General features: G+C 41.3%; 1 protein-coding gene across 1 annotated transcript in view; it reads left to right on the top strand.

The window, feature by feature from the left end:
* Nucleotides 1-21,994, top strand: part of TGFBR3 (transforming growth factor beta receptor 3) — a 96,682-nt gene that overhangs the window by 25,926 nt on the left and 48,762 nt on the right. The window contains exon 2 of the mRNA XM_005422123.2: nucleotides 4,727-4,911. Coding sequence (XP_005422180.2) covers nucleotides 4,727-4,911 — 185 coding nt within the window. The remainder of the gene's footprint in view (nucleotides 1-4,726; nucleotides 4,912-21,994) is intronic.

The following is a 21,994-nucleotide window of genomic DNA, read 5'->3' as shown; positions in this document are numbered from 1 at the left end:
GTTTATACATAATGACTAGATTATTGTCATTCTCTTATTCAAAAATCAATTACAATAAAGCTGTCCTTTTTCTGAGGAGTGTTCTGTCCCATTGGTGTGGCTTTTACCCTCTGCTATGGCATATGGGAACCATGCTAATGCGCTGAGGAGCCCCCAGCACAGATTCACGCCATTTGCGGGAGCTGCTCACGCTTTTCAGCTGACAGCGCTGCAGAAATCACCATGGAAATACAACAGAAACTACGTTACCCGTTACTATTTGAGTAAAATCAATCACAGTTATGAGTTGGTCTTGGGTTGTTGTGTTATCCCCCTTAGTCTTACTCCCATTTCTGCTACCTTCTTACAGCAGAACACATGTTACTCATTAGTAGCATGTAGATATGGGAAACAAGAATGTTGAAATTTGATTGAATATGTTCCAGATGGACACAGCTACACAGTATCAAACAAGGTTGGGTCTGCACTGATTTCCTTTAAAATATTAATTGGAAGTGAAAAATAATTCCATACTCAACAATTCTCTAGAATTCTGAATTCACTAAACATTTGAAATAAGTATTATATTGGAAAACATATACCTAATAATTGGTTCTTATAAATAAAACTGCCTAACCTGTTTTCTATTCTCTAAAGGCATTAAGCAACTAAAATTTGATTGGGGTAGGAGCCAGGATTCACTAACAAGATTAAGTGGTTACATGCTCCAAAGTTAAACAAAACCCAAGGATGGCTGTGTGTGCGCACTTCAATTCTCAGCAGAGAAGGCACTAAAGGATTGTGACAGCACTAGGATGGATAAAATGGAAGATATCTTTGACCCTTTAAATGCTTTGATTGGAATGGAGATGCAGGCGAATATCTGTACATATTTAGAGTTGATAAGGCAATCTTGATGTGTTAATTGGACACTGATAATGAATTTTGGCAGGATGTTGGTGTTGCTGATGCAGGTGAGGAACAGGGAGTGAGGCTGGAGTGGAAAACTGGCAAAGCCTCATCCTGGGGTTTGTAGAGGGCAGAGTGACAGTAAAGCCCCGGTAGATGAGGCTTTGGTTTCCTGTTGGCTTTTCAAGTAGGTGGTGTGGAGGTGATAAACAATCAGATCAGTAGTATCCTAGGGAGGACTTTGTTTTGTTTTGGTTTTTTTTCAGAGTGGTAAATATCCATTTTGTAGGATTTAAACTTCATAGAGGAAATAGCCAGCTTTCTAGTCAGAGAAAAGTGGCAGGAAGGAAGAAAGATGAAGGATCTGCGAGGGAGTCAAAAGTTGCTAATTTGGGTAGAAGAGAGCTCTTGCTGCTCCCAGTGGAGTGACAGTGCCTTGTAGCAGCATCCACCTTTGAGTGGGGCACATCTATAGGTGCAGTAGGAAGAGCTGGAAAGAAATGCAGTTTATGAATGTTGAGCCAATAGCTCCAGCATTGCTGTGGTGCATGCTGTATAAGAATAGACTAAAGTAGAGCATAAATGCAGAGGAGGTGGCACAAGGAGCTGCCTTGTGCCATTTACAGACTGAGTATTCAGTGGACTTTGTGATCTAGAAATAATTTTTCCTTTCACTTGCTGCTACTTCCAGGCATGCCACTGTATGTTGGCATGACACTACACCCAGATTAGTGGTTGGGCAGATATGCCAATAACAGTACATGAGGATTGTGGTTTGGTATTGCCAATGTAAGAGAAACGGTGATTGTTTTAGTGATTGAGAGTCTTGAGTTTCTGGTAAGGGCAATATGGGCCCAGGACACACCTACTCAGGCACCTGTGTGAAACTTGGCAAAAATTAGACAGCTGGAGCAACCTCTCAGTTATTTACCCCCACAGCATGCCTTGCACACGGGCAGTCTCGCAGCACGTGTGGTCTGATTGCAGTGGAGCATCCTCCAGATAGTTCAGTCATTGGTTCAGATTTGCAGGGCTATATCCCTTTCTCTTACGAGGCTGGTCTGAAAGCAGTTCTACCAAAACATTGGTTTCTTGGACTGTGTGGCTTGGAGCAGCTTTGTGCACCCCTTCCCTCCAAAGAGATGTGACAGAGGGGACGTGCCCCAGGCTGCCAAGGTGTGCAGGCAGATGCTCTGAGCTGCACTGCTCAGAGTGACCCTACCCCAGTAAGCCCTGCTCAGGAGTGGCAGAGCACATGGGCTCGCTGCCAGCGAGGTGAGGGAATTTCTGCTGGAGATCTGGCCCCTGTCCAGCCAGGGTGGAGTGCAGGCAGAGCAGGCATGCCTCATGCTGCCCGTCCCTGTGCAGATAAGCTCAGCTGCACACAGTTATCCAGGATGTGAACTTCTGCTCCCTCCGGGACTGTTTCCATCTTGCATGTTGAGCACAACAGAGGGATTTCTTAATGTGCATTTGAGGTGCCAGCAGAGGAGGCAGTTACAGCCTGAACAAAGCAGTCCCAATCATCTTCCCCTTGTAGGATGCGAGGGGAAATCCAGGTGTCTTTTATCTAATGTATTAAATTTGTTCAAAGTACCAGATAAAGGCTGGAGGGGAGGATTGGTAGATGTCCTGCATGGGGACAGGTGTTCACAAGGAAATCACAAGGGAGGTATTTGCTTTTTCTCCTCAACCTTTGCTAAGTAAAGTGCACATATTTGTCAGCAATTCCATTTTTGGTTTTGTCCAGTCTTGTGCCTTGTTCTTTGTGGGTGAGTGTGTGTTATGACTGAAACATTTTAACCATCAATTCCATTCTGGCTGACAAGAAACAATACAATGAACAAGTACTCCTTTCCTTCCCAGCCCAAGAAATGCTTATGGAGTTTAGAGAAGTGCTTTGTGCAGGTTGTGTAACATGGTGTGCTGTAGGACTTACACATCAGCGGCTGGGCTAATTTAGCAGTAGGTTCTCTGATCTGCTCTTGTACATCAGGAAAATGCAGCCTCTCTACTGGTTTTGTTATTGTTACAAGTCCTCAATATTTCTTCAGCTGCCACAAAGGGCAACTTTTTAATTTTTTTTCTTAAACTGATTCGTATCATTGCTTGGACCAGTCACATTTTGTATGTGCATTCTTTAACAGGAGCTAAATAAAAACCAGAAAACCTCAAGTCAGTGCTGCTTGGTCAGTGCTCCTGCTAAGCTCTTCATTTAAGGAGAAGAAAGTTTGTTTATTCTCTGTACCCCAAGCACATGCATGCGTAATTTATGCCTTGAGCATTTCCTTTACAAATATTCCTGCTCTGTGGGAGCTCATAGGATATGCACTATGCACTGGTGGATTTCAGGAACGGCCTCTTTGTGGCCTGAGGCACTGCAGAAATCTCCCTGTGCTCAAGGGCTTTGCTTTTTCTGGATAGTCTGGATTAAGACAGACTCTGACTTGTAAGTAAATGGCCAACTGCAAGCTGTATTTTGGAAGAACCGTGGTTTTAACCAGCAAAGTGTAGGTCAGTGCTAATACAATTAAACATAAGTGTACACCAGTGTCAGATGATCTCTAGTGTGACAATAGCTGGCTTTCGACTTGACAAAACCAGCTAGAGCTGTTCCATTTAATCAGTTGAGGATTTTCTTTATTTTGAACTTCCTTCAAAGGAAGCATTTTACTTCTATTGCAGATGTGCTCAATTCGGGAAAAAAGCTATGCTTCTGCCTTGTATTTCTCTTTTATGCCTGGCAGCCTCTGAACTGACTGGTTCATGTGAGTCTAATTCTTATCTGAGTGACTTTGGTGCAAATTAGGGGTTAAATCAATTACGTTCTCCTGCGACCTTCTGAATCTAAAACATACATGTATCTGTTACTGTCAGGGGTGGGCTTGAGCCGTTTTGGAAAAGCAGGGCTGCTTTTCATAAATATTTGTCTTGATTTAGTTTCCTGGGATATAGTTTAAATGTAAACTTCTCTGTATGCTTTGCTTTTGTGCTATCTTGCTCTATCACATCACACAGTCTCACATACTATATAAGAGTGTGGCACTACATCATGCTGTGGTGATTATTTGAAAGGGCGTACACTCTGTTTTGGACTAGATAACTGTTATCAGTGCAGATAATTGCTGTCAGACACAAAATAGACTCAGTAAACAAACATTTCATTTCATCATGTGACAGATGCCTGCTGTTTTGTACAATGTATTTGAATGATGTTCACTATAAATCAGCACTGCTTCAAAAGCAACAAATCCAGCTCGCTCAAATCCTTCCTGACATAATTACCTTTCTGGTAGATAGAAAGTTTTCATTGTTATATACACATGATGGCATTTACAGTTGCAGATAAGTGTTTGACATAAACATGTAAGACAACCCCATTCCCCTGACCGCTATCTGGGGTGGTGGTGGGGTTTTTTTTGTTTGGTTTTTTGAGAGGTTTTTTGGAGTTGTTGGTTGTTTTTGGTTGAGGTTTTTTGGTTGCTTTGTTTATTTTTTTTTTAATGTATATTTATTTTTGGTTTTGTTAAATGGGTTTTTTTTAGACTTTATTTCCCCCTCTTTGTTTTCCTCCCTGGTAAAGAAAAGAATACCTTAAGTTTTGGAATTCATACTTGAAAATTTAGACTTTCAAAGATAAATGAACCAATGAGTCAGCATATTCAGGACAACTTAGAAGTGCAATGGGAATAAAAGTCTTAATTTTGTGGAGAAGCACAAGCTTCTGCTTGTGCTCCTGTGGATTTTCTTAACAAAAGGACCATCATTATTTGACAAGAATAAACAATGCATTGCTTTTTTTTCTCCCAGTGATGTGTGTCTGTGTCTTTCTCTGCAGGTCCTGTGCCTCAGAGGGAATGTGTCTTGTCGCCTGTTAACAATTCTCACCCAGTCCATGCCTTGTTGGAAAGCTTTACAGTCCTGTCTGGCTGTGCGAGCCGGGGCACGACGAGCCTGCCCCAAGAGGTGCACGTCCTCAATCTCAGAAACCCCAAGGAGGGTCTTGGTCATCATGAAAGAGAGGTAAAGGGGAAATTACTTTTTCTCCAAATCCCTGGTGATAAGTATGTCTGCAAATGGGATTATTATATGTTAATTTGCTGCATAAAGTTATTTCTGAATTGTCACCAAAGTACCACAAAGAACCATGTGCAATTTGCATGGAGACTGTCCACCTACACTTCACATGTCATATGAATAAACTGCTTCCATACCTAGCCACCCTCTTCATTATCTTTCACAACCACAAAGTATACTTAAAAAAGGTAGGGGGTGGGCAAAGGAAATAAGAAACAGATTTAGATCTCCCACAGGCCTTTGCAGAATTGGCTGTCTTCAAAAGCAGATCGTTTACCTAAATGTGTTGTAAATTAACATGAATACCTTTGGATCTCTGCCATGACCACTATAAACAAATACTGAAGTTTAGATTCTTTAACAGCCTTAATGCTTCACTGAGGGGAGACTGCTGTACAGAAAGCAAGTGTTGCTGACTATGGTAGTCTAATTAGTTATGTGTGCTGCACTTGGAGGGACTGGCAAAAACTTCAGCTGTTCTGGAAGCAACAATAGAATAAAATTTTTGATATAAAGTTGTGCCAGACTGTTGTTTACTCTCAAAACACATCAAAACAGAGTGCCAAAGTGCAAAGAACACATTGCATGCCATGACAGCTGAGCCTTTTAGTTCATATTCTTACAGTATTACACACACAAATCCTTAGTACTGTGTCCTGTGGGAGCACCGTGTGGGTACACAATTAGAGAATTTGTGAAGAGAGAACAAAGATGATGATCTAACAGGGAGGAACTTAGGAAAAGAGGGTCTAAATCTGTGCTGAAAGAACTTTCAAGTGGAGTCTTTCAAAGTGATTAAAATAAAGGCAGATTCTCTTGGCCAGGATCAGTCTTTGCACTGACTTCAGTATCAGCCTTGTTGGGTTTGTGGTGACTTCAGCTCAATGTGTATTGTATGTGTCCATGAAACTTCAGCTGTTGTGTTCATTTTCAGTATGTATATGGTCTTATATGTCTAGTTTATGATGAGAAAAATTACTTACAGTTTTTTCAGTAGATATCTCATCGACTTCCATTAATCAAAATTGTCAGATCTTCTACTGTCATGAGATGAATAGAAAAATTATGCTTTTTTGGTGGGACTGTGAATGAGGAACAGATATTTTTATATTTGGAGGGGGTGGTGGTGGTGTGGGGGTTTGTGTTGGGATTTTTTTTTTTTTGTTTTGGTGTTTTTTAAACCTTTCTTAGTATACCAGGCACTGGGTGATCATCCTGTTAAGTACACTGTGAATGACTGAAAAAACATGTAGGTACGATCAGTTCTCTGGAAATGAAGACCAAATTGTTGGGCTTTTTGGTTTTCTCTGGGTTTTGTGGGTTGTTTGCTTGGGGGAGGGTAGTTGGGGTTGGTTGTTTTGGGTTTTTTGAGCATAGTTTCTTATGAGAACTAAATAGCTGTATGTGATTCTGCTGTAGATTTTTCCGTGCTTCTCTCATCTCCCAGGAAACTTTAAATCCATTGCTAAGTCATAGACAAATTTGATATGAGTAGATCTCACAAGCTAATCAGAAGTTTCATTGGAAGTGGGCAGAAGAGTGCCCGCACTGTGGAGGTGTGGTACTGGGGGAACTTGTAACTTCTTGGTTACTAAAGGGTGCCCAGGGCTGGGATGGAATGGGCTGCAGCTGGAGCTTATACCTCCCGAGAGAGCAGCGTGACTCAAGTGCATTTGCACAAGCCCAAATTTCCCTCTGGGCTGTGACGCGGAGCTTGGTGCGGCTGTGTGCGTGCACAGCGTGAGCCAGCCACGCGTGCACGGGGATGAGGGCTGTGCCCTGCTGCCTGCTCAGAGTTACACAGGGCTACAATTAAACACTTGGCTTTGAGTAAAAATACTCGCTGCCCAGCAGAAAGAGGCTGCTTGAGCCTTGTCTAATGTGCTTGTGCTAAGAAAGCAGTTTGCCCGAAGCTGGCCTGTCTGTGTGCTTTGGGGTGTACTGAAGTGCAGGGCACAGGATAGATCTCAGCATTTGAAACCCATGGCCTCCTTCTCCCATTTCCTGAGCAACTTCCAGTCACGGCCCTTGGAGATGGCTGCTCTAAAAATGCACAGGAAGCTGGAGCAAGGTTTGCTGGCAACAGTGTTGAGCAAAAGAGTGTAAACAACTTGGAAAGATCAGATTTTACTTATAGGATCAGGCTCAGAGAACAAAGCAGAGCAAATGTTATCTTTTCCATTATTTTAGAAACCAACTCCAAGTGGCCCTTTGTCTAAAAGTAGAATGTACCCATCACCTTAAGTTACATGGGCTTGATTTACCAGCTGAGGTATTTCCTGTTGCCTGCAAATGCTGATAGCAAAGGTAGAGATCTGCTTGTCATGTAGTATTTCCAGTAGACTCCAATATAAAACCAGTAGTTTTGTTTGACAGCACATTACTTAGATTTAGCAACATCGAAAGCATGTTTAAATAAATCATGTATTTGTTCAGAGGTTGGCTGAAGTTTTAATGATGGGGAATGCAAGATCTGAAAATCTTTAAGTGAAGGCTTGCTTTGCTGGAGGAGGTTGGGTCGTTTTGTTTTTAACCTGCACTATGCTAGAATGCTGCTAAATTACACATTCCTTACTTGCTGGGAGGAGTGTAAACTTCTAGCAAATCCCTTGGAGAGTTCATGCATTAAACATACTTGTGCAGTTATCATGGTTCTCATAAAGATGCAACATATGTGTATGCATTAATTTAACTCTGTTTGACACTCATGTAGAATGTACAGACAACAAGTGTTTGCAAATTTAAGAGGTGGCTGATGAGGGGCGGGGCATGTGGCAGGGGTGATGCAGGCAGGCTTTTCAGTAAGGGTTAGTAAGATTTGAGTGCTTTTCCCTCCCTATAAACTGGGAAAAAGAAGACAAAAGACAGACTGGAAATGTATAGGAGTGTGTATTCTGAACAGTCATTGTGAAACTGAATCAGTAGTTTACCACTTCTGTGTTACGGCAGAAATCTGGTAAATATAAACAATATTTCATGATATGAGCTATCACATTTATGATCTTCAAGGAATTTGTTTGTATTTTAATTCATTAATCCCGTGGGGATGAAATCTTGTATGTTGAGACTGGGAATGTCTTCTTTCTTCAAGTAAGAACCCGCACAGTTCCAATCTCTTCCAAATATTTCTTAGAAATGTCTTTTATCACAATTCATATTTGGCCGTGCTTTATCATAGGAAATAGAATACGGGTGCATGTAATAGCCTCAAGTGTTTATATTGAACTTGGCAAGAAAAAATGCAAGCCTTTTTTGTTTGTTTTATTTGATCAAATATTCCTGGGGAAGTGAGTGCGTGTGTGCATTTCTGTACTGATCTGGGTCTCAGCTGAATGCCAGGAACTACTGAACTCTTACAATAACTTTCTCTTTGGCTATGGGTATCTTCAGTGCTTCAGTTTCTCAGTTTTTAGAAAGGAGATAGTTGCTTCCTCATGGAGCTGTTTGTTCTGAGGAAGAGTTATTGTTTGCAGAGTCACTTGGAAACTCTAGAAATTAGCACCAGAAAAATGTGTATAGAAGAGCAGAAAATTATTTTTAAATGACAGTCACTCTTCAAGTATATTATCAAGTCCTAAATAAATGGAGGATTCTTTTCTTATGCCTGTTGGTTGAATTTCCCTGAGCTGCTTTGAGCACACAGTTACAACTGAAATAGTTAACAGGAGAGAGGAGGGGCATTATAAAGTTAATCTCATGTGAATACTTAGGATTGAATACATATGAATACATGGAGTCAGAGTTCCTGGCAATGGATTCACTATTGTTTTCCTTGACATCCTCATCCTCAAAACTTTAAGATGTTATGCCTGATACAGATGTTTAACATGTGTTATATGAAATGAAGGCAGGAAAACTAAGGACTTGTCTTTATTTTTATAATTTTGAGTAACGCCACTGAGGCTGTAATAATTTGATGGACCTTTTTCCCAGTGCTACTTGGCAAAAAGTTAATAATAAGGACTTTAAAATTTCCTTTGAGAGTAAACATGATATTAAAATGGCTATTAGCTCCTGGAACAGGCTAATTGTAATAGGCTGATCCTGAATTCAGGATAGTTTTCTGTGTCACAGTGGTTTTGTTTTTTTTACGATTTTGAAGATCTGGGTGATGAAGGTGGTGAAAACCTAGTTCATGTTGCCTATTATGCTGCATATTTACTGTATTTCCCAGTATGTTTGTTCTAACTGTTTTCAGAAGTTTAATACTGCAACAGCTATACCCAAGGCTATGTAAGGGAAAAATGTTTTGTTTCGTGCTCAGGCATCCAGAGATCCAGGAACAGCCTTGAGATTCAGCTCAGATAAAGGGGCCACTTTCTGGGCATATTTAAAACATGCTGACCTGCAGAACCAGGGTCATGGTCAGAGGGAGCGTGGAGGTCATGTGCTGACAGCAGGCAGGAAGGGAATTCAAGGTTTGTTACTTGACAGCTGGAGTTAGTGAGGATTTTGTTACCTATTCATTTGTTTGAATAGGTATACAGCACTGCACGTGGGTATATCTAGTATTTCTGGTAGGTCAAAGGCCTTTACTTTGAAGACAAGTAGTTGCTGCTTTAGAAAAAGAAGCTTTGAGAGATAAAACAAAGCACTGTGCCTCTGCCAAGGTACAGACAAATTCTGAACTTAGCAATGGTGTTTTTCTTTTCTTGCCTCTTGACTTTCTGACCGCCTTAGCTTGGCAGCAGTAGTGGATCTCTAGCTGTAGCAGCAGACCTGCATGTTTCAATGCATGTTCAGGGGTTTTGAACCTTCTGCCTCTTCAGCTGGCCAGCTCTCCTGTTATACTGAGCCCATCAAGGTCAATTTGATCGCTTCACCCATTACTTCTTGTTTCTTGATGATGTGTGGTTCATGAAGTTGTGCAGAGGCAACATAATCAGTCATCCTGGGTATACAGAATAACAATGGAAAAGGAGTTTGGCCACCTGCAAGCCTCTCTGTCAAATTTGAGGTTGACTACTGCTTTTTATTGTAATTATTTTGCATAGTGTTTTGTGAGGGAAGGGTGCCACATAAGAAGTTTGAGAATGGGAAGTCCAGATGAATTACTGCTTCCAGCAGTGCTCTGTGCCAGTGAGGTCTCAAAGTCAAGCTGTGAGTGACACTGTGGCATATGTACTCCAGGAACACCCTGTATTTGTTGCTTGGAAAGCAGGAGTTCCTCATCACATGCATCTTTGATCCTGGGTAATTTCCAAAGCTTGCCCACAGCCTGTGGTAGCTCCACTGGCTCACCAGAATGGTTTCACAGGCTGCTGTTTACTCCCTTTACGCACAACCATGCCCAAGAGCCCAGCTGGAGTACTGGACTGAATCAGAAGAAAAAGTACATGATAGACCTTATAAAGCCTTAAAAATAGTGGAAGTACGTGCCACAGAAATCGTAATTATTCTATGTCTGTCTCAGATAACTCCGTGTCTGCTGAAAGCTGCAACTCCCATGCAGCTGGTACATTAAAATGACATTGATGTCTTAATTGCCTTCATAATGAACATGGCATTACCGTATTTTTAAGAAGTGGAGTTTGCTTGTTGTTTGAAAACCTTTACAATGCTCTTTCCCCTCTTTGTTAGCACTTTGAGGCATCTGTGCTTGCATAGAATTCCACCTTTTTTAATGTGGCTTTTTCATCTTGTTTGTCTGGACTGCAGTCTTTGCATGTTGTTTTTAGCCAGCTCAGGATTTGCTGGTCACTGGATTTGGCAGTCCTTTCGTGTTCTGCCCACCAGAACTGCCAGCGGATGTCCTGTGTTGGCCAGAGGAGTCTGTTTGTACAGAGCCTTATGTCCTGCAGGAGCGTGGCTTGACGCGTGCCTGCCCTTAAAGAGGCAGCAGTGACATCTCATGACTTGGAAAGTGCTGTGCAAAGCCTCAGTATTTTCTGTTTTTAGAAATGGGGCTGTTTGCTGTGTGCAGAAAGTGAGCCCTGTTCTCAGTTGAGGGAGCTGTGTGGAGCGGTGGCTGAAGCCCTGCCAGGGCCTACCACAGAACGCTAGCAGCTTCAGAAGGAAAAACGTCAGTGTGAGTTTTCTGGCTGCTCACAGTTTTGGGTTTTGCTGACTGCTGCTTAAATGTTGTGTTGGAAGCTGTAAACTGGACCCTTGTTTTCCACTGATGCAAGATGCTGCAGGTACTCGTGTGCTCTTGCAGGGCTGTAGAGAGCAAGAAGGCTGCTGCTGCTGTTTACTGGATGGGCTCTTCCTGTCTCTCTGTGGCTTGGATGTATAAGCACACTGTGCGCATGGGCTCACACGTTTCTTTCAGGCAGATGTGTGTTGATTTTTGGTCATAAACTGTAATTTGTTTTCGTGCTCTCCAGTTTCCTCAAAGCTTCTGACATGTCTTCTTTATAAATTACTGCTTTGTCTGTAATTACTTTCTCCAAGAAAAGATAATTAAGGAAGTGATGACATTTCCAGGAGTCCATCTATATCCCAAACTCCATGGTCAGATTCCAGTCTACCCTTGGGCTCATGCGTGTATGTGTGAGATATTGGAGCAACATTTGTCATGAGTGGTCATATTTATGTTGTTCTCTAGAGTGTCTGTTTGAACCAAAAGCTGGAATTAATGAAGTCATTCTTCTTCAGCCTCCCAGTGCAGGGGAAAATTTCCAACATAAATTGTGTGGAGGTTGCCATGCCTGACAGCCATGCTTCTGTATCAGCTGAAAAAGTAAAGCCATGCTGTGGCAAGATAGAACAACAACAAATCTTTTAATTGGTTGGGTGTTTTTATGTCGATCTTGCCTTTGATAACACTTTGATAACACTCAAGTTTGTGTTTCTCTAGAAGAGTCTTTTATTTTCCCTGTGAAACATAAGCAGAGTACTTGTACAGTAGCAAACACTAAACTACTTTAGTGATATATTACTGCAGCTCTGTAGTTTCTGCTAGGTGGCTAGCATCTATCTAACTTGTTGAAAATACAGGCAGTGGAAACTTGTGTTTACCTGAAATAGCCTGTGTAAATTAGTTTAGGAGGCCCCAAATGCATTTAAGGAAAACAGTCCTGGCAGATATTTATCATACGTCTTTTATCTCTCAGTTTAAGAAGCTTTTCCTTTGGGACAGGAGCTGCTTTTTAGTATGTACTTGTATATCCTCTGACATAGTTAACTGCCTCCACATCCATTTTTTCTCTTCAGGGCACTGGATACCCTGTTACACAGCTACTTAGTAATAGTTTAGGGCAGGGGTGGGAGAAGGTAAAGCACATTAAAATTTGTAGCTCAGGCGATGCACTGAAGGAAAACTTATATCTGCAATATATGTACAAATAAATGTGGACTAGAAAATTACCTGGAAATTTGTTTCATTTCTGCATGAGTCTTCTACCTTAATAATTAAGTAAAACTTAGTGTGATGATTGCATTTTTTGAATAGGCAAAATTTGTAGCTCAGGCGATGCACTGAAGGAAAACTTATATCTGCAATATATGTACAAATAAATGTGGACTAGAAAATTACCTGGAAATTTGTTTCATTTCTGCATGAGTCTTCTACCTTAATAATTAAGTAAAACTTAGTGTGATGATTGCATTTTTTGAATAGGCCACTAGCAACAGTAGGGGAGATGTTGTGCTGTATAGGGACAGATCCTCTGCCCTTAAACAGATCTAAAGCCAACAAGGAATTTTCCCACAAAATGTAGAAAAGGAAGACTGTCCCCTCAGGATTCATTATATGCCATGTGAATGATATTGACATCTACTGATTTATGCAAAGCTGAGCAAAGCACTGTGTTTTGGGAAGCCCGGCTGATCTGCAGAAGGGCAGATGGCACAAGTAGTTTCACTTAATCTTTGGGAGCCTGAGCATCTCGATCAGGTCACAGACAGAATGGGCACAGGGGTCCCAGCTTTGCTCTGATGGGCATCAGTTTTCCATTGACCAAAGCATGGGGCTGGTCACTGTGGGCAGCCCTTGCTCTGCAGGTGACCACAGTGGGGATTGTGATGTGAAAGTTGCATTTGGTTGGCAAAGCTGAGCAGAATTGTGTGTGCAGAGACTGCTTTCTTCGCTGCAGACAGAAGTTTTTGAAAAATCTTCTTTTTTGGGAAGAAAGAGAATTCTGGTTCTCAAAGCATGTAATGCAGAACACATTCAATGAAAATTGAATTGAAATATGTATGCACAGGGGAAGCTGGAATTTGTATAATTCAGGTAAACAAAGCTAACATAGACAGTGTGTGTATGATATCTACATAAAATTTATCAGTACACTCTTTGGGTTATACTTTCAAGATGATTGTTACAGAACTGTCTCAGTATGACTTATGATAATACAGTTATTGCCCTTTGTGTTCTGTCCTTATACCCTCCTTAAACCTTCAGGTTTTTTTACTCTTATTATTCTTGCATTGTGAAAGTCATGCCCCTTTCTATTGCAAATAGGACTTGAATAACTGTCCTGCATATTTACCAGGTCATTTGTGTCAGGAATAGCTTGTATTACCTAGCTATTTGCATAAACTATTAGCATTTGGCTGCTCCAGCTTAGAATAACAACTTAGGAACATCAGAAATTAATTTAATATGTTTTTGTCAGAAAATAATGATGTGGCTAAGCTGTGGGCAGAAATAGCCCAGCATTTTCATGAAGCTAGAAGAACTATTTTGTAATGTCTCCTTGTGTCAGAATTTTTTTATGCTGTGTGAGCTGTGGTGCTTTCTGAACAGGCACTGCATTTCCAGTAAAACTTTACCAACATGGTTGCCTGCTCTTCCACTTTTGAGGAGCAAGTATCACTGGTGCAGGAAACCACCAGTTATGAACCAGACACAGGCAACTCTGCTGCCAGGAGCTGAGCAGTATGTTTAATGTCATACAGCATACTCATCTGGCACATGATGTCTTTGATAATGTTATAGTACTAAATTTTATTTGTAATTTGCTTTTTTTAGTCCGTTGTGTGGAGCAGCTGAATTACAAAGCCACATGAGGAGATCTAAATGTGCTGCAATTCCATCCTATTACACAGACCCTCAGCTTGATCATTTAATATTGGGGCAAGAAACATGCCAGAGCTTATGCTGGAGGCAGAACTACAGATAATTTTTGACTATGCTGCAAGCCCTTAGGCTTTTGTTCTAAAGGGCTCTCTCTCATCCAGCTGTTGGATACAAGTATGAAGTCAGTGTATGGGCAGGTCAGTTTTCTAGCTGGTTCTGAAGCCTTAGGTCTTCATTAAAAACACTGTGCCGCTCTACAGGGAACAGGTGCCGAACTCAAGGATGATGCTTCATCCCTACTGAAGGTGAAGGGACTTTGTTTAGTTCTTGTGTTGAACTTTGGGGCTGTCCTTTAATGGCTGAGGTCAGTTGGTCTATTCAGCCTAGGGAAGAGGAGACTGAGGGGAGACCTTACCACATTCTACAACTTCCTCATGAGGGGAAGAGATGGGTAGGCACTGGTCTCTTCTCTATGGTGACCAGTGACAGGACACAAGCTAATGGCCTGGAATTGTGTCAGGGGAGACTTAGGTTGGATATTAGGAAAAGGTTCTTCACTCAGAGAGTGACTGGGCACTGGAACCGCCAGGGAAGTGGTCACAGCCCTAAGTCTGACAGAGTTCAAGAAGCATTTGGACAGTGCTGTCAGGCACATGGTGTGACTCTTGGGGATGGCGCTGTGCTGGGCCAGGAGTTGGACTCGATAATCATTGAGGGTCCCTTCCAACTCAGCTTGTTCTGTGATTCTCTGATTTTCCTCTGAATCATTATTAATGGGAACATCATGTATAATTCAGAATAGTTTGTTAGTGGATGTTGGCATGTTCATGTGCTGTAGGACTTGACTTTTCAGCTCTTTGTGTCTAGCACAGCACACCCTGACCTTTAGCCCCTATTGTAGGACAAACGGGGGTGGAGGGAAAAGGAGTTTTCAAACACCTACTTAATGAAGAGAGTGCAGTGGACCACAGGTCATAGTTGGGCAGTCCTTATCGACTATTCTGTTTTCTTATCTTCTTTTTTATGGAGCCTCGTTTTCCAGTCTGGGTGGTAGATTGTAACAGTCAAGAGATTGTGCAATAGTATTCTGTGTTTCATGAAGTAATGTATGGGACCTCATCAGTCTCTGGTTTAATGCCAGTAGCTTCAGTGGATTTATGCCAGAGGTGAATCTTTCCCATGGTTTTTAAAACTGAGCTATAACTGCTGTTTAGTCAATCTGTTCTTTAGTACTGTGTGGGCGAGAAGGTCCAGGTAATGCCAATCTGTTTGCAATCGTGTACTTAGGGTGAAATAAGCAAAGGGTTGATTTTAAAATAGAGTGTTACATGAGCCTCGGAAATAAACTTCAGTCCCCATCTACCTGGGTAGATGCTGCCTGGGACTCAGATCCATTCCCTAAGGGTTCAGTTGTGCCTCACCCTGGAAGGAAAAACAGGTGTTTCCTTCCCTTGTGCCTCATGCATTGCAGCTCCCTCCCTGCTCTCTCCCACAGGGACAGGTCCCTGCCCCAGCAGCATCCATGAGTGCTGCTCTGGGAGAGCAGGTGGTACGGTGTCTCCCTGGCAAGGACTGGGAAGGTGGCACATGGTTGGGTTCTGTGGGAGAAAAAGTAACTCTCTGTGGGTATGAGTGCTTGCTTGTAGTGCCATTGCAGTTTCCCTGCAGTTTGTGGTTTCTTTGATACTGTTTTGCAGATCTTCTGATTGCTGAGGTGAGTTTTCAAAAATTGGTGTTTGCCCTGTCTGAACAAAGAGTCTGTGTTGGAGAACCTTCCCAGAAAGGAAGCAGTAGGATCTTGTGTGCTTTTAGGAACCTGCTTATACAATCATTTGATTTAAGAATGCAGATATGTAACCCTGAGAGCAAAGTTACGTTCAAGCAGTTACACCATGTGAACATATTTTGAGTTTCTTGGAAAAATCAGCAAACTCTCTCAGAAACTGTTGGCTCTCAAAAGCTGGGTATTGTGATCTACTCTAGCTGGCTTGGTATCAAATCTGTAACACAATATTCAGTGAGCATAGCAAAAAATATGAGGGGGAGGAAAAACCAGTATTTTATTTTGAATCTCAATCCCTGTCTAAAGAGTATGCTTTTTCTTGAGTTTTATTTGGAGAAGAAAAGGATCCTTCCCAAAGTACTTGATAAACACTTCTGCAAAGTGGTGCAGTACCAGATCCCACCAGTTGAGTTGGATTAAGGGATTAATCCTTAACTGAATTCTATTATGGCCAATGTACTAACATTTTATTTTTTTCTAGTGAATTTCAGTAGAAATTCCAAATCTCCTATACTGATAGACACAAGTGAACTGTAAAAATAAGTTTGTTCATATTAATTTCTTTGACTTTAATATCAGAATAAACTATGTTCTATAAATATTGTATTAACAAAAGGAGTGAGAGTACTTAGGACAGAGATAAGTGTAATGTTTTATATTTCAGCTTTAAATTTTGCCTGCTTTGTGAGGCAATGAGTTAAGATGTCATAAATCTGTCTTTACTGCATCACTTATAAATCAGAAAATGTACTTATGTAATCTGAGAGTTAAAATTCTTTTTTTCTTCTTTTTTAGAGAACAGCTGTCCAAGCCTAGATAGTGTAATTCAATACAACACCACATATTTTGTCCTGGCTTTTTAGCACAGATTTGTAATGGTTGTTTTGGAAAATGTGCTATGAATTTATCTGAAGGTCTTCATGCTGGAGTAGTTAATTCAACCTTACAAATCCTTGGCACTTAGCTTTCATCTTTTTAGAGCAAAACACAGAGCCTGTGATTTGATGCCTTGAAGTCAGCAAAACAAAATGGTACTTTAACAGCAGCATTTACTTTGATCAGTTTTCAGCATTTGTGTCCTTGCCTTTCACGTAGTACAAATTGCTTTAGCAGAGTAGCGGGGCAGGAGCCCGTAGACTGTTTTTGTACTTGGTTTCTGTGGTGATACTCGGCCTTCCATGAAACTGATCTCTGGGGACAGGAGCCTCTGCAGCCGCCTTAACCTTGCTGCTGCTGGAGCCCTGGAAGGGACTGTGCAGAGTGTGCAGGCAGCAGTGCCCAGCAGGGTCTGGCTCAGCAGTGCCAGCACAGCTTTGGTGGGCACTGCACCCATGGAGGGCACATGCATTCCAGCAAATAGGACACAAGCACTGGGCTTCGCAGCCCCCTTGGACCTGGATGCTTTAAAGAGGAATCTGTAGGTTTTGTTCTAAGATTTTCAGAATAGCTTAAGTCTGTCATTTTCAGCTATGACCAAATCCTTGTATTCCTCACAAGTTAGTCATGTATTATTTGGAGGAGTGTGTGCCAAAGGAGGCCAGACACCAGTCTGAAGAGGAGCTTCCTCTGACAAACAGCTGCTGAAGTTGAGCCTTGCTGAGAGAGCCATTGCTGACACACATGCCCAGAAGGTCTGGCCTAGCTATTGATTGCACAATGAAAATGTTGGCTGTGCAACAGCTTTGTGATCAAATGAGCCCTTCACTGGGAGTGAGGAATGTGTTGGACCACATTGACTTATTTTCCTGAACTGTTGTGGTGCTGTCTGCTTGGGTAATATGCTGTCTCTTAATATGGTTTTAAAATAATATGGGCAAAGCAATAGCCGCTGCTTTTTAAATGGACTAGGTGACCTAAAAATGCCCAAGTCCATTTAATGATTCTGGTTTAATTTTCTTTTGGTATTGTTTGATCAAACTGGTCACAGAGCTGCCTGAGACACGCAAGACTTTGAATCAAGTAGTATGTTGTTGAGAAGTACCAAATGTGTGTACTTTATAGGCTTCTTTGAAAATCTAGGAATGGGTGGAGGATGCCCCTTTTTGGATCTCTGATTTTTATTTTTTTTTAAAAGCTTATGTGGGAGTTTCAGAAAAAAGTTAGGAACTTGACCACAGAGTTCACTGAGTTCAGAGTTTCACACCGTGTCTTCAAAACACTCTTTGCAGAACTGAACACATATAGGATTAGTTTCTGATGGAGTTTCTGGGCAAGACTTCCATAAATATTTAGTAATATGGATTTTGCCAGTGAGAATACAAAAAGAAAGGGAAAATTTATAGTTATCTCTTGTGCTATTAATTAGAAACTTTTTTTTCTGGTGGTTTAAAGCAATTCAATATCTTTCTATCAATTTGTGTTGTGTTCTGAACATGCTGTGAACTGTAGCCATGAGAAGGATGTGTCTTGAATAGCTCTTTTGTGCTAAGATGGGACAGAAAGTTGTCCAGGCGAGGGGGGATCACTTGGGATTCAGCTAATACATGGTATAACTAGAGTCACAGTGGGGACACTGCAGCAGAAATGGTATTTTGTTGAGATTGCTGTAGAGAGAGTAGGGATGAAGATCTTCCTCTGCAGTGCTGTGGATGGAGGCAGCCATGCCAGAAATTAGCAAAGGGACAAGTCAGTGGGAGCACAGCTGTGGCAGCAGAAAGCTCAGCAAGACACAGCTAAAGAACTTGTCCTTGTGTTGGTGTCATAACTTTTAGCACCTTAGAGTCCTGTTAAGCCTTTCAATCTCTGAAGCAGGAGTGGGAAGAGGCATTTAAATGGCTCTGATGCATAGTCAAAGTCCAGGCTTTCACTTGGACTCTGCAGTTCAAACCACTCTCCCTCACATAAACACCTCTCTGGTGAGCTGTTCTGACCATGCCTGCCGTACTTGGGCTGAAATTTCCCTGTGATCCCCACTGACTGTAGTTATGCAGTGTAAAAATCCCAATGCTTAGCAGCAGGGTTTTGGTGTAAAGATCTTGAGTGCTGCTAAGTCCCCAGCAGTTTGCTTGGAAAACTTTCCAAGAAGCAGAAGAAAGTCTCTCATGACAGATACCACTGCTGTGTGTCATGGAGTACTGACAGTGATGTTGGAGTAACTGTAAATATAAGGGAGGAAATGGTTACACTGTGAGGTGTGTGTTCATTTTGTGCAGTTTCTCAGTGGGAACAGTCACATTCAGATTTGGCTACCCAGGTAGGCTCCTCAGCAGTGCTAGTTCTGAAGCAGAAAGTGGTTATGAAAAAGATGATGACCAAGATGGTCCTCAGCAGTTTCTATGGAGCTCTGGGGCTTTTTTTTCCAGTTTGTAGAGCCAAGTGTTTTTTTGCTCAAGATTCAGTTTTTTCCTGGGTACTTTGTTATGTAAACAAGTGTAGTGACAGGGAATATGTATGCTAAGGAGTATAGTGATGGAGGCTCCTGCAGAAGCACGGTCACATTAACTGTATTCTTTCTCAAGTTTAGGACTAGGCACATGAATTTTGCATTATGTGTTTTGTTGCTTAGTCATGAGCATCACTGAGGAATGCAGTAATACAAAATTACCTTCATTTTAAAAATTTGCACAGAAGCATTTAATTTGGTTATGAAAAAGTTGATTTGGTGTTGAAGTCTGGTAGCTTTTCCCAAGGATCTGCACTTTTGAGGCAGAAATGTAGGAAAATTCCATTATGTGGTATAATTTATCCTGTAGTTTCAGCCAAAGGCATGGATAGATACATCACCACTTCTGCATTCAGCTCAAACTTTGTTGATTATTTTCATGCATGTATGGAAATAATAATGTATGTGTGCATTATGTACATCTTTAATTTTACAAGCTGAGGGAATAGCAACTAAGAAGTCTGATAGTAGATCCAGTTGCAAAGAGTCTCTGATTTTCTCACTAAGGCAGTATGATTGCTCTGTGTGCTCTCATGTGACTAAAACAACAGGAAGAAATCTTCATGAAGTCTAAAACATCTGTCTTGTCTGATAGAGGTTGGTTTTGAACAAATTTGTCTGAGATCAGTTGAAACAGAGGTACTTCTCAGTTTCCTTATTATCCAAAGGACTTGGCCTAGCTGTTTCTGAGATGAAGTTTTCAGAGTGTGTATCATTCTTGCTTTTAATAAATAATAGAGGTTTTAAATAGCAAAAAAATTTTGCAGTTTCTAATAAGAGCCATATCTTTGACTTGACATTCTGACAAAAACACGGCCAGGATGCAAGCCTAAGCTGAGTGCTCCTGTTGGCCAGTGCAAGAGTATTGTTAATGGCTTTTATTCTTGGTTATTTAAGCCCACAAACTATGTTATAAGTAATTTCATCAATATCTAGGATCAAAGGAAATCAGTTATTATTGGGCATGGAAGTATGTTGGATGCACTTTATGCCATTTGAAGCTGAAAAAAAATCAGCATGAAATTTGAACTCATATTTCTGAGATCAGAATTTCAAAAGATATAACTGGACTACATTACTAAACTGAGATTACAGTGTTTTTATTGTTTTGTAAGAAAACATAAGCTTAGAACAAGGTAATTACATTTAATAGTTTTAACAGCTTATTATTAATTAGCAGTGATTACAGCTGAAAAGCCACAAGAATTAATGAAAGCTGTTTAATTGTCATGAATTTAATAGTGGTTCTACACACCTTTTCCTTTTTACTTTGACCTCTTCGTTTCTAGACAGAACAACAAAGCAGGAGTCTTGTAAAATGAATAATTTCTCTTATTTTCAGGTAACAGAACTACTTTGACTCTATAGCTGACAGAGCAAAGCAGTTTCTGTAGCTAAGAACGTGACTGTTTGGCATTTCAGGTCTCTGTCCTCCCATTAGAATTGAGAGCACTACCACCCTGCAGTTTGCTAAAATGAGGTATTTTATTCTTTAGAGGCAGAAAATGGAGAGAAATGTGGTTCTTGGTAGTCTGTTGTACTTGGTGTTTTCTTTATGAGATGTGTAAATACCCCCCTGTCCTCTGCTGGAGAGGCCAGGTGGTGCCAGAGGTGGCTGCAGAGAGCAGGAGATGGCACTGCCTGACCTTCCTGCAGGCAGGGCTGCCACTGCCCAGCTGCTGGCCATGAGAGGAGCTCCTTCTTTAAGGCAGCTTGGCTTTAGTACAAATATGGATTTACTCAGTTTTCCAACAAGTTTTAATCAAGCTTAACAAAGAGTAGGACAGGGATGTCCTGGATGCTCCCAGAGATGTGTGTGTGGGGTGTGATGTCTGTCACTGTGGGGACTGGAGACACCTTTGGTCAGTGGCATTTCAGAATCTGGTGCATCCTGTTTGTAAGCAACTGCTACCAGTTAGTGTGAGAGCACAGCCAGCTGGTTGCTAGCTTTTTTGCAAGTTCTTAAGTAGTGATAAAAGGTCTTTCTGCTGTCCTCTGGGTGTCTCAGACCTGAGACCAGGGCCTGGCTTTGACTTTATAGTGATGGTGAACTTTTCAAGGTGAAATAAATAAATAAAAAAAGAAAAAAGTTCAAAAAAGCTCAAAAAACCAACTAACCAAAGGAAAAAAACCCCAAACATAGCAAAAAACCCAAACCAACCAAATTAAAACCACCCTACTGTCTATTTTGGAAAATATTTTCAGCAGTAATAGGTACCTAGTTTTCAATTTAGTCTCTAGCTTTCATCTAGTTAGTTTAATGGAGATTCATCCATTTACTTTACTGGTAAACTAATGATTGTTTGCCACTGTATAAGAATCATGCAAGGAACTATACATAGTGGCTCTTCTCTATCTCAAATATCCTTTTAATTTCTCTAGCAAGATACAGAATTAATTGTGAATTATCTTTGTGCTCATTTCTGTTTGCCACCACACAAACTGGTGGTTGTGTTCATGTTTGCTTCCTCTGTACTTTTTTTAGAAAGAGCTGTGATTGTCAGGGAACCTGCCTGTCACCAGTGTGGTGGGACAGCAGCTTCCCTGCTCAGTCTGTGGTAGATCATCTCTCCAATGCACACTAGACATTTCTTCCTGTAATGTGGGATGAAGTATCAAGCTAAATCCGGACTGCTTAAACAGCTTATTAGGTGCCATAAAAACCACTGTAATATCAATTGCAAGTCTGTATATGCTGAAAAAGGCCAGGCTGTTCTGTCGTGTGTTTGGTTATGGTATTGTCCAACACTGAACCCTTTCTAGAAGGGCAGTACTGGGATACGAGGAGCTGGGCAGGAGGGACGTTCAGCAACTGCAAACTGCTTGTTTCAAAGCCACTTCTAACATGTTGCCTCACTTCCATGATGTCCACTTTGCTCAGATCATTTACCCTGTGTATCTT

Source organism: Geospiza fortis, unplaced genomic scaffold (assembly GCF_000277835.1).
Source record: "Geospiza fortis unplaced genomic scaffold, GeoFor_1.0 scaffold403, whole genome shotgun sequence".
In the NCBI taxonomy this organism is placed as follows: domain Eukaryota; kingdom Metazoa; phylum Chordata; class Aves; order Passeriformes; family Thraupidae; genus Geospiza; species Geospiza fortis.
Note: the sequence above shows the minus strand (reverse complement) of the source record. Positions and strands in the feature narration are given on the sequence as shown.